Raw genomic sequence first — 18,051 nt, forward strand, 5'->3', positions numbered from 1 at the left:
AAAGTGACTCTCTTACTCTTATTTCACTGTTTATTAAAAGTAACAGTCATGTACATGATCCAGAATTACAAGCAAATGAACCCTCACCCTGTCACCAAGCCCATAGATCAGATGAAACAAAATGAACAAGTATTTATTTGATATGTTTACAAAATAATGTTTATTGAGAAATACCTTGACATGAGATTCCACAATCGACCAATTCCAACATCATCACGAAGCTCAGTGGCAAAACCTGTTATCATCAACAAACTAAAAGTTCTATGGATATGCAAAGATCCAAAAAAAAATTCTATTCAAAATCACAAGCATACAAGTAGCAAAAGACAAGCAAGAACAAAAAGAGCTAAGAGCTTAGCAAAGCTAATCAAAGTATGTACAACAATCGGATAAACAACAAAAATTTGAACTGAACCTGGTGAACTAGGATCCAGTATTCCAAGTTGGAAACAGCTAACTACACCATCCTGTCGTCCAGTTACTAAGCATCCTGCTGCTGCTGTCATTGCTGTGATTTGAGTAGGAGGTGCAACATTGAATTCTACATACTCCCTTTGAGGAAAGGATGAACCAGAAATATAAGAAAATGGGCTTCTCAAACTGAGAAGATAAGCAACCCCAGATACAGTCAATACATAGAGCAAGTATGCATTCCCTGAACCACTATTAATCTGCAAAGTCATCATAAGCCACATCATGAAACATGAGATAAAAACTAGTCATGTTGCATGCTTTCACAACTATAAATAAACTAACCACATTCTTGCACAGAAATGCAGATGGACAGAGTGCATCCTGGAATACCAGATGCAATCCAGTTTGAGGAAATTCCTTGGAGGCAATGACTTCAACAACCTCAAGAATATTGGGAGAATCCTTGTGAAGCCTCCTGGAATAAAGGTCGAAGGCAGTTGTTAAATCTAAAACACAATGAAGAACATTCTTGGAAATGTTCGTATATGATTTGAAGATAAGATGAAGTATGGAAACCAGGTATTGTCATTAAATAAAGACATTTGCTTAATTTTACAGTTAACATTAAAGACGAGAATGAGAAATAAAGGATAGAGGAGAACTGTATGAAGGCAACTAATAATATCCTGATTCGTCATAGATATTTATCATAAGATCCTTATGGAACCAAATGAATAAAATTCTGCTAAATTTAAAGCTAAAACACAAAGTAATAGATGGGAAAGGTACTGCCATAGATTTTCATGTTTCAGATGCTTGTCAAGAAAGAACCTTCTCATCACCTGTCACCAACAGTGTGAGTTAAAAAATTTAGAATACGTAATAAGCAAGACGCATAAAGCGATAATTAAGACACTGGCAATCTAAGACAACTGGACAACAAGCAGATCATAATCGTATAAAAGCTAGCACTACTTGGCCAGGAAGGAAGTAAAAATGTGAAGAACATATACATATTCACAAATATATACTTCATTGAAGAACAAAGATCTTATAGAATTGACTGCAAGTTGATAAACTTCTATGTAATGGGACCAAGTAGGACATGTTTAAGATAAGACATGCAATCTGAACATACAGCTGGAAGTAATACAAGGAAATAATTTTGAAATTTTGGGTCATCATAGCAAGGGACAATTAATATATACTTTTTGAAGAATCGACTTGTTATTGTATGTCATGCTCTTCAAATGGGAACATTGACAAGTTCATACAGTATTTTAAAATGTTTTACAGATATAAAACAAGAAACATCAAATGGTAAAAACTTGTAACAGGAGATGACTTATATGGCAACATCTGAAAAGAAAATAGATCTGTGTTTACATGGAAACCACAATAGAGCAAGAAACAAAATAAAAGATATTATTATAATTTATAAATATTATTATATCTTCTTATCTCACAAACGCTAGCACATATTCTAAAAGAAATAAGAACACACAATCACCTAGAATAGTGGACAAATTTGTAATTGAATTTATCACAGCAATAGCATAGACAGACTCCATGGAAAGATTGTAAAGTTGAATGGAAGAAAGCATGACTTAACAACATAGATGGGGTGTGGGATATGTGGGTAACCATACAGACTGAAGATGTGAAAAGTAGGCAGCAACATTAGAACTAAACAGTGGAACTATATGGCATCAATACCAACGGGAGTTTAGTAAAGGAGAGTTTGGGGAAGTTCAAGAGTAGCGGCAGGAGGAAGACTCGTAGTGGCTTGAGGAAGCCCAAAAGGCAATTACTTAAAAGAGATATGTAACAAACTTATTAAAGAAAGTCAATATCAATATGAGATAAATTAGGCCAACAAAAAAAAAACCTAAAAAGGAAAATCTTGATGCAAAACATATTGCATATGATAGTTTCTGGAACAAGCTTGAACAAGGTAAGAGATATATACAAGATAGAGAAACACACACAAGCTTGCAAGAAGGAAAATGTAAATTAAAAGGTAAATATCAAATGACTTTTATAAAAGGCAGTGAGATAATGAAAAATTAAAAAATATTTTCTACAAGTTATTTATTTTGTATTGTTAGCAACCCTGATTCTGGAGTCACAAAATAATGAGACAAAGAAGAAAATTTAGATAAGACTATGAGGTCTGATATTATCCCAATTGATGTACAAATGTGTTTAAGAGATTCAAAGTTAACTAACCAATTTACTAAACAAATTCTTAGCAACAAAGAACATGTAGGATAAATACAGAGAAAATGCATTTTTAGTAACAGCATAAAATAACAAAGGAGATAGTTATTAAAATTATCATAAAATCAAGCATAAGTCAATTTAAAACTTTGATGGACATAAAACAAAAAATTTATGGAAGTTACTTCACTTTTGTGCAAAGAAGAACTTTTTTCTATGGTAAAATCAAGGATTACAATACCGAATGATATCGCCCGTACTGGGCGGTACCATTGATCTAGCTCTGTATTGGACGATACGGGGCTGTATCGGGCGGTAATGGTTGATATTTCGACCGTTACCGCCCGAAACTGGTCGGTAACGGTCGATTTCGACCGTCGCCGCCCGCTACCGGGCAGTATCAGCCAGGCTGCAGCCTAGGAAGTAGAAGCGTCGAGGGAAAAGAGGAAGAAGGCGCTCGAAAAAGAGGAAGAAGAAGACGGAGAATCGGGAGAACCTCGACGCTTCCCGATCCGACACCACCTCCCTCGACGATCCCGATCCAAGAGGTAACGAAGAGGCGACGGCTCGGCTTCTTCTTCGTCGTGTTCTTCGCCGACGACCGGAGACACCGGCCTTCACCGCGTTCTTCGTCGAAGACCGAAGACGCTTGCGACCTTCGACATCTTCACCTAACGCCGCAAATAAGGAGAAGACAACATCTAACACCACAAGGAGAAGAAAAGGAGGCGACATCGCCGAGGCAGCATATGCCTCCTTTTTTTCTATATATTGATTTTTATATTTTTTATATTATATATATACGTATTGAGCGGTACACCTTAGCATACCGCTCGGTATGCCCGTACCATATCGTATCGAGCAAAACTCGAAACGTCGATACTATATAAAATTACAAACCTGGGGTAAAATACATAGAAAAGAAGAAATAATATCACATTTTTCACTGAACTTGGGGAAAAAAAGCCTATTATTAGGTTCTTAAGAATAAAATGTGATGAATTTAAGAAAGGAAGTTGACTTCATTTGATATACCGGTAAGAGCACATACACATTTAAAAGGGTAGTTACTAGCATCTGAACAATAAGATTAAACATGTGAATTTGTTGTTAGTGTAAGGTTAAAAAAAAGTCAAATAAGAAATTAATGTATTCAAAACAAACTAAGAATAGAAATCAGAAGAAATGTTTAAGATGATTTACTTTAACATACCAATTGTACAGAAGAGGCAAAAGGTACAAAAAGAAGTAGAAGAATAATGCAAAAGACTAGGTTCAAAATGATAAAGAGATACTAATAACTGATTATAATACAATATCATGCAATCAACAGATATTACTTAAACAAAAGATACATGTAGAAGACCCCAAAAACTATGGTGGTTGATTATTAGTTTTGCAAATATGAACTACAAAATAACAACCATATGTACCTATCTACTTGAGGTAGCTACAAAGAAGACTTGTCATTAGCTCTTTGAAGTAAACATAGTCTACTAATTTGAGGATCATTTTGTCATTCTCAATGCATCCCACATTATTCATTTTTGGTCAACATTCCCACAGCAGTTCTAAATAAACTGAATCATCCTACACCAGTGATACAATGCTCTATTCTGGATATCACAAAAAGTTAAACAATATTAAATAGCTTGCCATTCAGTTCCAAATTGTCGCTATATGTGATATTCAATAAGCACAACCATTTATTATAGTTACCAGAATCTTTATCATCTACCTCAATAGTTTTGCCTTAAGCATACTAATTCTCTGAGAAGTCAATTAATTGTTTAATGACACTCAATATTTCAATTTTATAAAGCAGAATTTGTCTGATATTGACTTATTCAATCTATCTTTACAAGAAGATCACATGATGACAACACACAAGAAGAACAATGCCATTTTAACAACCATCTTCTTTTTTACCAGTAATATCATCTTTAGTCAACCTTTGATGCAATATGGAGTGATGGCTTAATATGAGTTCAAGCTAAGAAATATGCAAGATAGCAACTCCAGAGAACAAATATATAATTATCAAACTCAACATGAATAAGAGATCCCAACTGAAAAGTGATGGCAATAAGATACAAGACCAAGCGAAATAACGCAAAGGAAGTCGATGGCTTTCTTAGACCCTTTTTTTTTTTACTTCTAAAAGTTCTCCTATGTCTTTAGTTCACTTAATTGTACCACTCATGCATGTAAAGTAATGCTAATTATATATATTCAATCTGCTGTTCATGCCACAGTAAAGAAGGACAAGTTAGTGAAATATGATGATGGCTTGTCATTCCATAAGCTTTGTTTTTTCTGAATTTAGTCACAACAATCCCCATGTGTGTGATTTGAGAGGAAGAAGGTGATGTTCGCCACTAACCTTCTCGTTACCAATTGAACATCTAAAGGTGGTAAGTTCATTTAGGTTCAGATATTGAACCAGACTTAACGAAGAACAAGTACAACAAGGTTTAAAGAGAACAAACCTACTAATTTGTGTTAATGCTAACGAAGTATACATATCCCTTCATTCGATCCTCCTTATATTCATTACTTCAAATTTTAGAAGAAAAAAAAAATACATGCCAAGTACGATGTCCAAAAGGTAATGACTAAAAATAAATGGAGTAGGCGGAAGAGGAAGTCGAGAGAAGGAAATGGGAAGAAGGGTTACCAGATGAGATAAGACTTAGTATCGACACCTTCTATCACGTGACATCCGGCTGCGTCCCTGGGGGCGAAGGCGGCGCCACCGTTGGCCAGAGGAGACGGCTGGGGAGCCGAGGCGGCCGCGAATGAGAAGGACGACGAGGGGACGGTGACCTCGATCCATTCCGCCTTATCGCTCCCAAGGATGGGAACTTCCACGCCGGCGAGGGATCGAGCGACGGCCGCCATGGCCGAGCGCCAGGATACTAGGGGGTGAGAAGGGTTTTGAGGGGGCTTTCCGGGGCAGGGAAGGAATGTTGTTGGGGGAGAGAGTGGTCGCAACGTCGTTGATTCGACATTTAAAGGTGGACCGATTTGTGCCCGAACCGGGTTCGATGGTTCCTCCGCGCTGACCCAGTCAAATTATTGTAGCCGTTAAACGGCTTTTAAACATAAGCAAACATATTCGCATGTCCTAAAACAAATATATATGTATGCAAGAAAAATACATGGATCCTGAATTTTCAAAAAAAACATATAAATAAATATTTTATTCATAAAGTAAAAAATTTTCTATAGTGTTCATTAAATATCTATTCCCCACATTATTCAAGTGAAAAATTATCTTGTGATGAAAGAAAATATTATTAGCATATTGATCAAACCGACATGGTCCGGACCTGTATGATTATCTAAAGTAAAAACATCGAGCCTATGTAAAATCTTCAAATGAATATTTTATCTCTCAAAAGTTAGACATAAAAATATACCCTCAACTTTATATAAGAAGCACTAAAAATCAAAAATATTGATCAGTAAAAATTAATATTGGGATTAACTTGAGTATCAAAAGATGGATTCAGGAAGCTTTATTTTACTCCGATCTTTGTATACGTAATTTCCTCAAGAGGAAGCACTTTCTACTTCAGATGATTCTACGCATATGGATCAAAATCATGTCAAACTGAGAACGTCAATGAAAATTTTAAACTTTTACTTATTTGACAATCTATATTATAATTAAAAAAGTAAATAATAGTAACAATCTTGTATTGTTGGAACTTGAATGACATGATAAATTAATCTTTCAATAAATACGAGCGATAATAAGTTTTGATAAATACAAGCAATAATAGTAAAATAATAAAATTAATCTTACGATAAATATGAGTAATAAATTAATCAAAACAATGTAAGTTAATTCTCATTTTTGCAACATAACTTGTCATTGACAATGACTAAACATATTACTTTCTTAAAAAAATTTGTCATGTGTCTTTGATATAAAAAATTGAAGTATTTTGCATCAATTATTTAAGATATTATTCAATCCGAATACTAAAAAATTGATATAATCATATAGTACTTTTACATTAACATATATATATATATATATATATGTAATAGTTGATTGATCATCCATTCATTATCAGTCATATGTTAAGATGAGATAGAATTGATTATATATACACCAGCACATGTTCACATGAGACAGCTAATATTACTCGTACGAGGAGAGGAGAGGAGAAATAGGGTGAGATATTAAAAAAAGTATTACTATTAGTTTAACTAAAGATATTGTTTTTAGAATTTAATTACCACAGAAGATTTATGCAACTGACCTTTAAAAAATTGAGATATTAGGAGTTATTGTTGTGGTGAAAGACACAAATAGATTCGACATATGCCACAATATATTTCAATCACTAATAAAACTATTTTATGCATTATATAATAGAGATAAAACGATCTGATCATGTCAAAAGACACATCACAGATCGGACGATGTCGGATGAAATCAAATCCGTCGATACCCGCACTCGACTCCCACCCGATTGTTTGGTCGCTGTTTATAAGCGCGGAGGGCATGCCAGGTGGGACCCACACTTTTTCCCATCCGTGTCACCAGTCACGAGACGGGTAGATAAGGGTAATCATGAGATGCGTCTTTGTTCAGCCAGGTTTCTACCGTCGGGATCCAAACAACGCTGCATGGGAGAGAACACGAAACATCCAGAAGAATAACAAAGGATCGAGTTGTCCCCGGAACCCGAAGCCTCCGACCCGGTACGCGACCCCTTCGCCTCCAATTCTCGGACCGCGAGCGAGATCGCGACGCGGGGATATATTGCTACCTTCATCCTTTCACCTCGAATCCCTGGGTCACCCGGATCTCAGCCCGGTTTCTCAGCTCCCTTTCTCCATAGATTCATTCGCCGCCGCTCGCTGATTCGAAATCGGCGCCGGGGATTGCTTCCAAGGGACATCAGCTGAGGTGCCTTTGCAATATACGGTTTCGTGCTCATTCTTGCATTCTAAAGATGGACTTTTTATGCAAGATCAGCAGATATGGCTCCGGTTAGTTTCTTTTTTGGAAGCAAGCCCCATTTATTGGAATTTTCCTGCTGGATCTAACTGGGAGCTGAAAGCTTATCTAAATCGTATGGTTTGGTATTTCAATTTTTGTCCTTTGCAGCTGAAACTGACGCTTCGTTAACATATGGGAAAGTTAGAAGTGGGTGTTTTGTAACGAAAATTTTTTGTTATGAGCCATGCTCAGCGGTTTGCTGCAAATAAATTTTGCCTGTTTTTGTGGAACTTATAACATTTCCTTAGTCGTCTATTAGTTTTCTAAGGGTTGGTAATATCTCTGAGAAACCTGAAAATGATGCTTGGAGTATATTTATATAGTTGTGACTTTGGTGTGAATTCGGCCAATTCATGCCATTCCTATTACAAGATATCAAAAGATCAAGTCAGTATCATGGGATAGGAGGATAATTAGAGATATTCTGTTCTTCGACATCCACCACAACTTATGTTGTTCTAATCTGTCAGACGCAGTCAAACTAGTGTTGACATTGCCAAAAGCTCAGTGGTCAATTCGTGTCCTAGTTTTTGAGTGAAAAAAAAGGTGATAATGTTTCTTCCTCATCGAGCATTTTGTAAGGATTGACGTAGGCTCCAGTTACAATAGAACTATGTAGACGAAATTCCACAGCTCTGCTAATAGACTGACCAAGATTCTATATGATATTTGCCAAGGTTTCTGTGCTACGTAAGACTCTTGGTTGACTTGGAAGATAATAATTTATCAACCAGTCTTTATTTGATTAATTAGAAAATGTTATAGTAGCAGGCCTTTTGTCTGTGGATCCTCTGGATATGCAGCTTGGCTTTCTTAGATGTAGTGGATTGCTTTTGTGGGTGGTTAGCTAAGGTTTCTAAATTATATGTATAAATACCTGAAGATTTTTAGATCTAAAGCTGGATTTTGTTATGTATAGCAAGATTTGATGTTTTCTTTATTTGGTTTCTAATTAAAAAACAACACTAAATTTGTGGAGTACTTTTGCTGGATCTAATTGGATTTAGTTAAGATTTGAATTGATATGGAAGTTGTACCTATGTTGTCAATCATTTTTTTTAATTTCTTCTGATTTTTGCCTTTGTCAGATATAACTGATTCTTGCTTAACATATAGGGAAGCACAATCCTTCCTGCAGTAATTTTTAAGTGTTGTAGTTTTCTTTGAATAAGTTTAATTTGTTTTACATGAATTTCCAACATAGCTTTTATTTTTTCATTGAACTTCTGTGAGGATTGTTGATGTGTCTAGTAAACCTGGAATGATGCTTCATAAAGTACTCATGGTAGCTGAGACTTTGATATGAATTCAGTGAGCTCATGCCATTCTTACCACAAAAGATCAACAAATCATCTGGATATTATGAAATAAAGGTTAACTAGAAATCTTCTGCATTTCTTACATGCACCAGAATTAATAGTATCGTAATCCGTTGGACTAACTCAAAGTAGTGCTGACATTGGCAAGAGTTCAACAATCAGTGTGGTATGGATCTTGAGTAAAATAAATAATTATTTTTCTTCTCCATGAGCCTATGTAAGGCTTGAAGTAGGCTTTAATTATTTGAATATTTTATAAAATGTAATTCAATCATGCTGCCAACAGACTGTTGAGATTGTTCTGGTGTGGAATGGATGCTAAGGTCCAATGACACTTCAGCTTGATAGAGCAAATAATAGGCTAACAAGTCTGATTTTATTGATCAGAAAGTCATGCTATGCTAACTTTTCTTTATACTAGCACACCTTTTTTGTGGAGTAGCATCTTGGCTTTCCTGGGGAATTATTGACAAAGACAAAATTAAATTCATAGGGTAGATATGAATCTTCAGAAGCCATTATAAAAAAAAAGGTATTATTACTTTGACAAACAAAATAATCTTGGGAGACTAATAAATCAGAGAACTTCCTCACTTGTCTGTTGCAACTGGAAACAAGTTCCCTCTGTAAGAGTTTCTACCTATGTAAAAGCTTGGAAAAACATCTTCGAACTCAAACTCCCATAACCTTTAGTTGTCTTTGACCAGTCCACTTTGTTGATCTTCTTTCTCTTGTTGTGATATCCTACAGCTTAGATTTTTCTGATTTTTGTTCTTTTCAGCTCCTTGCACTAAGGTTTTTAATGTTGCGTCGGATAGCCTCGTAGCTTCTATATAGGGATCAAGCTGGGTGGTGGTTTCTCCCTCTACTTATGTATTTTAATAAGTATGCTGGTGAGCTTAATTTTACTTGGAAAGGAAGGTTTTAGATCAATTCTTAAGTCTATGGTATGAAGTTTTGCTGCCATGTTTCTGATTATTTTATGTGATTTGCGGCAGTGAACTATAATTCTTTATAAATGAATTGGAACGTATTCATATTTTAGATTAGTGTTAGTGTCATCCTATACAAATATTTTACTGTATTAGGGGAATGGCAAAAACAGGAAATTAGTGGACTTGTTTACAGGATAACTAGGTTCACATCTTGTAGCTTGCTCAGATGAAGAACATGAATATGAGTAGTCCAATACTGTCATTGGAGCTTTATTATCATACGAAGAGTTCCATTTTTTAGCTCTAGAAATATTACTTCATACATGTTGATTTCTTTTGAATCTCCATGCATCAGCTATCAACTCATAATTTTCTCAAAGAGAAAACAATTGAGGATGCTGCGGAGAAAAAAAAATTCAATGGATGGTAAAAACCACAGTATAGCTCATGGTGGTTGAGTGAAACGAAGAAAGTTAATGATTCAGGAACAAGGCTGGGAATCATACCCGGTCATACTCTTATATTAATAAAAATGTTAATAAATAAATGTAGAATGTTTCAATATCTTGTTGCAGAAGTGTTGTTCCAAGTTCCAACAATGTCTCGATTAATTGGTTGACACCACACAAGGCATAATACATTTACTTTGACATATTCGTATACCTTAATTATTTCTTTATACTATTCTATGTAATGTCTGTGTTGAAAGCATGTGTTTTTGGGAAATTATTAAATTATATAAAGTTTGTGCTTCCTTATATTTTCCAGAACCATTCTCCATCAAGCAATTGCCAAAGTAAGCTTACACCAAATTCTGGACCTCGCGATTCATAGGAGCCATAATCGTGCAAAATTCTCATTTTTTGACCAAGTGTTGGTATGCTTCCAATTCCATAGGCTTATTTATTATGTCGCAGTGATCTTTAAGTAAGATTTATTTGCAGCAGGTTATTGAGTCAAATGCAGACATATCTGGAAGATGCTCCTGTTGGTCATGGGTCCCCAAAGACTTCAAAAAATATTCGTAAAAGGTCATTTGATGTTGCTGATGGTAATGCAAATGACGTGAACAATCATTCTACTGCAAGTCCTTCAAATCATTTGGTGCTTTATGACCCTGGTACAAGTGGTACCGGTCAGGATGCTCATGCAGTTAATGATCTCATGGATAATCATACTTCAACATCTAGAAACTTCCTAGCACCAATTTCTTCTGGCCGTACTTTTCCATCCATTGGGACATTTACAGTCCAATGTGATTTATGTTTCAAATGGAGGATCATTCCAACAAAAGAGAAATATGAACAAATACGTGAACACATATTAGAAGAGCCTTTTATATGTGAACATGCTCGTGAGTGGCGTCCTGATATTTCATGTGAAGATCCTGAAGACATATCGCAGGATGGCAGTAGACTCTGGGCAATTGATAAACCTAACATCGCCAAACCACCTCCTGGCTGGGAAAGATTGCTTAGGATCAGAGGCGAAGGAGGCACAAAATTTGCAGATGTGTATGTCTTTGATTTCTCTGGTTGTCCCTTCTTTTATTCTCCGCAAGTAGACTGCTCAGGATGGAAATTTTGACTATTTATTTTATACCACAACATTTGTGCCTTTGTGGAACTCCATGACGTATGTTCTGAATAGATAGCCATATGATAGAGATATAAAATAGTGTTAAGACCAGGACTGGTTGATTTGAATAATTAAGGAAAATGAGGTAGTAGGGAGTGGTTCCTTTTTAAGATGCATCCCGTCCAGAATGCTTGTCTGATTAGGGATCTTGATGTTTAGTTTATAGGGTGCATATTCCTTTGTCAATGACTTCATCTTGCCTAGGGCTAGCTTAACATGTCTTAATTCCTTTTGGAAGTCACAAAAGGATTATCACAAAAGGAATTCTCTCTCAATACTTGACTGATCATGTGCATATTGTTTTCTAATTCATCTTTTGAAAATAACTAAGCAACTAGAAATTCAATTTTGGACAATATATCAATTTAGATGGAATTATGTTGAAAAAAGTTTGATAAGGAGTCATCACATAAAGTTTTGCTTTTTTTCCTAAGGTAGCATTTGATATGGGTGTTAAAACTCCTTGTAACTTGGTAAAAGTGGTTATAACCATATCTCTAATTTGTGGCTAGGGGGTATTCAGTGCTGTTTATATTAGTGGGTCACATGTGATTTCTCTTTCCTTCCTTGGTGTGTATATGCTATAAATAGCGATGAGCTCTATCAAGAAGTATGTGTATAGTAGTGGTTGAAGTTGCTGAGAGTTTGAGAGGCTGGTAACAAGTGTTTTCTGCAAACTTGTAATTTTTTCCCTATGGTGAAGATATGCAGCAGATCCATGGACGTAGCCCAAATTGGGTGAACCACGTAAATCTTTCTGTGTCTTCATTTGTGTTTTATTTCTTTTTTTCCTTTTTTGAATTTGGTACCAGGAGATTTGTTTTCTTCTAACACAGAGGATTAAACTGGGTAGAGGTTTAACCCACCAAGCAAGATCGAGTTGTGATGGTTTAAAACATAAAATAAACAATATGAACAGTTAACTTTTGGGTGAACAAAATAAATTTAGAGTTAAAATAAAGAAAATGAATTTTATGCTGTTTATTCTTTCATATGATCAACAAGATCTAGAAAAACCATGTTGACTTATCAAGGAAGTTCCAAAGTAACATGATGGACTACAATGAACCTCTGTGTTTGATTTGAAACTTTGCAATAGTATTTATTGAGTGATATATGAACTTGAATATTGAGTTAAATGTTGCACCATTCAGACCCTTTTGTCAAGTCTAAACTTTTAATCATAAATTGAGACCAGAAAAGCATTTACTTGAATTATTTTGGAAAAAATCTCATAATTTTTTAGCAAGAATTTCATAATCAGATTGGCTCTTGTCATCAAATCTTCCCAAGTATAGTTAATATTTAGAGAGAAGTCTTCAATCTAATTTTGGTGTTAACTTACTTAGATCTCTTTCTTATAACCTTTTGTTTGGTATTTTCATGGTTTCCTTTTTTGTTTTTTATTTATATCTGACATTTTAAAACCAAATTGGCTCACACAGTCTTGATTTTCTGCTTTGGAGTGGCATCCATTCATGCATTTTTACAGCTTTAAAGTGCTCCCAGCATTGATGCCAAACTTTCTTTTTTCAGGTATTATGCTGCACCATCTGGGAAAAGACTGCGGTCAATGGTCGAGATTCAAAGGTATAGTCCATGTTCTTCCTCACAAAATACATGATATTTTGAAAGACTTGCATTTACCACTTAGTATGGTTGTTTATAATTATTGTTGTGCTATCTGATAAAAGAAGTGCAACATGTTGGTTATTTTAGTCATATTATGTTGTTTTGTCGATGAACCTTGCAGGTATTTGCTTGAACACCCAGAGCACGGACAAGGGGTAACTCTCTCCCAGTTTTCATTTCAGTCCCCTAGGCCTCTACAAGAGAACTATGTCAGAAAACGTCCTGCACGTTTGACAAATTCTTGTAATGACCCTGATACAGTACTGCCAAGGCCAACTGAACCTGAAGAGGGTGAGTGAAAATAGCAAAAGTAAATTCCAGAATTTCTTTGGAAGTTACCTGCTGTGATAACTGAATATGTAAATTCTCTATGCTGGCATTTTCATATTAGTTAGTTGACTAGTTCTTGAGTTGCTCCAAGAGAAGCCATGAGATCTGCTGGAAGAGAGAATTGCCTTTGACCAGCTCAATGTGACACTGATTTGCTTCAAGTTGCATATATAAAGCAGATGATAGATTCTACATATGCAGAACAAGGAGGTTCCGTATGACTTAATCAGTCTCTTGTGACTTCTTTAGTGTATCAACTCAAAAAAAGAAAAGAAAAGAATACCATTGATTTTGGGCCTCAAGTTTGAATGTTTTTTTGACTATTCACTGATGGCTGAAAAAATATCAGTGTAGAAATCATATCAATGGCATTATAGGAAATTGATATAAATGTACAAAGGTGTTTTAACCAAACCTAAACTGAACTGCTCATGCAGTGTGACTAGCAGTATGCATATCTTAATGAAATGAAATAAATGTTTGTTATAGTTTTTAGCTAATTTCATCATGTCTACATTTCTTGTTTTTTCGTATTAAGATATTCGCTAAGCTTTTCGGACAACTAATTTCTCCTGAGTCTTTTAGTCATTGGGTTGTACTAGAACATGTCTGATTATTCCCTATTTCTCTGATTATTTTGCAAATGATTAAAAACAGGAGCTGGTTATTTCTTGTGTTTTTCTTTTTCACTTATTTTCTGATTTCTTGAGATTGCCGTAACCAATATTAGATGGTAGGTTGTCATCATACTTTACATTATCTGGTCCATGCTGCAGTGAATCCCTTATCTTGGGCAGCTCCTCCTACACATAAAGAGCTTTTAACTGGTGGACCAGCTTCATCAAGTCCTCGACAAAACGAAGACCCAACACCGACGGCAGCTACACCTTCATCAGAACAAATGTGTGGTAGTTCTCTTAATGATCAACCCAAGATGAAGCTAGAAGATGGTGACCATTCCAGGAATCCTTTTGAGGTGTGATGCTTTATTCTGATGTTGTTGCTATTTTGGTTTCTTCTTAACTTTAATGTCATGGAGAATGAAGGAGTGTACAATACATGACAATGTTTTAACAGGGAGGTGTATTTTCTTAAACTTTAATATGGGAAGCACAAAATTGATGGAACAGGAACACCAACATCAACATATATGAAGATATTATGATTAAGTCAATCACCTTTTCTTTTTAATTCTACCTGCATCATGTCAGTCTCTGAAGATTATCTTGGTGATAAATGGTTACAGAATACATGAATTCCATGGACTCTTCCAATATGTAGATGAGGAGATGGTGTGATGGCTCTTTTTCACCATAAGTTCCATGGGACCACTTTGCAGCCAAAATTGGTTTAAACTTGGTTTAGGATGTGCACCCATAGCACAAACTTTTCATGTAATGTGATTAAACTGGGCCAAAAATTGTAATTGTAATTTCTCCCACTTGCAGCTCCCACTAAAATAGATTCACCACAAGCAACTCAGAAATATTGGCTGTGTTGTTTAAGTGGAGATCTTATTTTGGTGTCATGTCTTGAGGCTTCCCAATACTCTCATCCTTTGAAGTTTTCTTTTCCTCACCACTCAAAGCTACAATGAGAAGTTTGTGGAATGAAGCCACTAAGTGTGACTTCAGCCCAAAGCCAAATCTTTACTAGATTCTAATCCATTGAAATGATAGCACAGAAGAAGAGAATGGAAGCTCTTTTTGTTGCCATCATCCACCAGCACACCCACTTTTCAGCTCCAGTTTCTTGAATTCAGATGATATCCACCATATTTGAGGTAGCAAAGGAATTCAGGGATTTGAATGTACTACTTCCTCCAATCATGATGCAGCACATATGTCTTCCTACTGATGTTTACCTAATCTGAGTCATCCCACACCATTAGCTACCACTAGAAACAGTCAGGCATCATGCATCTTATCCAAGGTGCAATGTGTTCACTTGCATTCATTTCTTTTTTGATACCTCAAGTTATCTTTGATCACAAGTGAGAGAAAATGTTCTACTATCAAAGAAAAGGGATGCTGATAGTGACTCTTTTATGCTCTCAAGCAAGTGAAGAATAACAGAGTGAAGTCCACAATTCAGAATTGCTTTGCTAATTTTATATAAAAATATATTCTGCAATACTCATTGATCATTATGTAAAAATTACAGAGGAGAGCCAAAGAAAGATTTAGAGAATCATTCGGTCAATAGAAGAAAGAAATTCCTGAATTGTTTAACAGTTTGAAAAATGTTCTTGCCAGTTTGGTTGCCTTCCTCTACTCATTTACCAGAAACCTTGTAATAATATGATGGATAGCAAAGCATGCAGTACATTAGAAACTGGATGATGAGTGTCATGCTTGCTTGCTAACATTCTAATATAAAGTTAGCGATGAGATATATATATAAAGTTAACGAACCATATGATCCAAAATACCTATTTTAAAGTTAATAATAGTCTATCAAATCTCACGCCAAAGGGTTTTATATCCTCGTCAAAAACCAGCATAATTTAAAATATATCATGATGTATCTCGAGTCTCATTAATATATAGTTTATTTTTGCTCTGATCTCTTACGATATCCACTACTAAGTCTACTCTCGTACCATTTATCATAATCTAACTTGATGAATGACTGATCCGTTAATAATTAATATAAAACTATGTTAATCAAACATCAACGTACTTCAATATGTGTTGTGATGTGCTTGAATCTGATTCACATCTTTTTCTTATTTTGTTCGCTCATACGTAAATCTTTCTTCTTTTACGCATACCTCTCATAGTAGTCAATATGTATTTGTTTTGATTCTATTTATCATGATCCAACTTGATTGAGTAATTGACTATTAATAATATATCTAAAACCAAGTTAAATGGTTGTATCGTATATCAAACTTTTATAAGCCAATTCATCTTAAAATGAGGTGTTAAGCTATCATCATCATCCTCATAGTCATGATAAATTTCTATAATTCAAATAATGATGACTCAAATCACTAACAAAAATACCAGAGAAAAAAATTATTTTCTAATTAATATAATTCAGTTGGTCCCCCTGGTGTGGTGCAGTGATCACTGTGGGATCAATCAATCAATCAATCAATCAGGTGGGACAGATCTTGCTCTATCTTCTTGCTGCTTAAGGCCTGTTCATGCATGAAATGTCCTCGTCATCAAGTATGGAGGAGATGGACTTTTGAGCAAACCTTGAGGTGATGTGGTGTTAATGTAGTCTGAATCAGATGAGCTGGATCTCTTAGAGCAAGGTGGGGGGATGCATGAGAGCCGGTCATGCTTAGATCTCTGGATTTAATGCGTTTTGGATTTGTCTGTGTGCATGTCATTTCAGATCCTCGAATTAAATCGAGAGCACAGGCCAATTTTTTCTAGCTACTCATATGAGATAGAGGATTACATGGGGGATGTGCTAGCAAAATCAATTCTGTCCATATGTTCTGGTTCTTGATCAAACTCAAACATCAGTGCAGTGTCTGCATTTGCAGTAGCAAAAGCTTATTTTCCTAAAAGAAAATAATGAACACAGCTTGTAAGAAGGAAGAAGTGTTTCTTGAACTTCTTAGAGTACAGATTATAAGAAGATGAAAGAAGTAGAATCACCAAGAAAACTACATTTACTGGTTCTTCCGAAATGAAGATCTCAATCTTTCTATTTTATCTTAATTGCTATGATGCAATGCATAGATTGATGATCCTTCCCAAACCTGCAGTTCTTCAGGTGCAAATTGCTAACAATTCTCTATTCATTTTCTGACATTTATTGAAATGCATTTATGCAGGTTATGGGAGCTCTGTTACTCCTTGAGAGCAAGCTATACACATGGAGATTTATTGAGCATGGGAGTATTTGTCTGAATCTGAAGGCAGTAGGCCTCAATGATTCCTTCAGTAAGGCATGAGTTCAATGGACTCCATCTTTTCTCTGAGTTCAGATGCATTTGCTGAGGAATCCTTTATTGTCTCCTCCATGCTATGTCAAGAATCACCCAAGGTTGATGCATTGGAGCTCTGGGTTAAAACAGTAAGTTTGTGAAGTCCATCACTGGGTTTAAACTTCTCTTACAAATGCACCATGAACTCCTTCAGCTCCAATCATCCTGCAGAACCTTCAAGCAATCATCAAAGCTTGATCCCTGCATTTGCAATGAATGTTATGATCAGGCTCACCACAACCACCTCAATCATGTTCGATTTTAACACCCACCAACTGCAGAAAAATCAAATCATCAATTTGCACAGGTCCAAAGGTCCACATAGAAGAAGACCTTTATCATATAGACCTGTCATCATCAAACAAGAATGATAGAGAAAGAAGGTTAGGCAGCAATTAGGGGACTGTTTGGACTCAAAAATACAATTGGGTTGGTCGGTCTCCTTCAATGTGTAGAAAGTTACTTTAACTCCACAAAGGACTCCTTCAGAACTTTATGAGACCATAGCACAAGGATGGTCCAAGGATGATGATCATGAAATGGAATTTTTCTCATATTTCCTAAGATCTAAGATCATGTAGGCCACTCAAATGA

The 18,051-nt window shown here is 35.6% G+C and overlaps 2 protein-coding genes across 8 annotated transcripts in view; one reads left to right on the forward strand and one right to left on the reverse strand.

Moving 5' to 3' along the window:
• The window catches only part of LOC135623034 (nuclear pore complex protein NUP160-like), a 41,643-nt gene extending 36,031 nt beyond the window's left edge, over window positions 1–5,612 (reverse strand). For all 4 annotated transcript variants that reach the window (XR_010491255.1, XM_065125512.1, XM_065125511.1 and 1 more), the window contains exons 1-4: window positions 5,312–5,612; window positions 757–889; window positions 416–671; window positions 175–235 (exon numbers count right to left, since the gene is read on the reverse strand). Coding sequence is in view for 3 of the 4 variants with exons in the window: in XM_065125512.1 (XP_064981584.1) it covers window positions 175–235; window positions 416–671; window positions 757–889; window positions 5,312–5,535 (674 nt within the window). In the remaining variant the exon portion in view is untranslated. The remainder of the gene's footprint in view (window positions 1–174; window positions 236–415; window positions 672–756; window positions 890–5,311) is intronic.
• A 1,711-nt stretch (window positions 5,613–7,323) lies between these two features.
• On the forward strand, window positions 7,324–14,635 carry LOC103997900 (methyl-CpG-binding domain-containing protein 2). Of its 4 annotated transcripts, none has more exons than XM_065125513.1 (6): window positions 7,324–7,644; window positions 10,677–10,781; window positions 10,856–11,422; window positions 13,083–13,136; window positions 13,300–13,469; window positions 14,285–14,635. In XM_065125513.1, the coding sequence occupies exons 1-6, from the start codon at window positions 7,619–7,621 to the stop codon at window positions 14,488–14,490; spliced, it is 1,128 nt and encodes a 375-aa protein (XP_064981585.1). In that variant the 5' UTR covers window positions 7,324–7,618; the 3' UTR covers window positions 14,491–14,635. The 4 variants fall into 4 exon arrangements, with proteins under 4 accessions (XP_064981585.1, XP_009417513.2, XP_018686635.2 ...); XM_009419238.3 differs by having other exon boundaries at window positions 7,327–7,644; window positions 10,677–10,785; window positions 10,853–11,422; XM_018831090.2 differs by having other exon boundaries at window positions 7,327–7,644; window positions 10,677–10,785.
• The last annotated feature ends 3,416 nt before the right edge of the window (window positions 14,636–18,051 follow it).

The sequence above is a fragment of the Musa acuminata genome, chromosome BXJ2-9 (genome assembly GCF_036884655.1).
Source record: "Musa acuminata AAA Group cultivar baxijiao chromosome BXJ2-9, Cavendish_Baxijiao_AAA, whole genome shotgun sequence".
Lineage (NCBI taxonomy): Eukaryota > Viridiplantae > Streptophyta > Magnoliopsida > Zingiberales > Musaceae > Musa > Musa acuminata.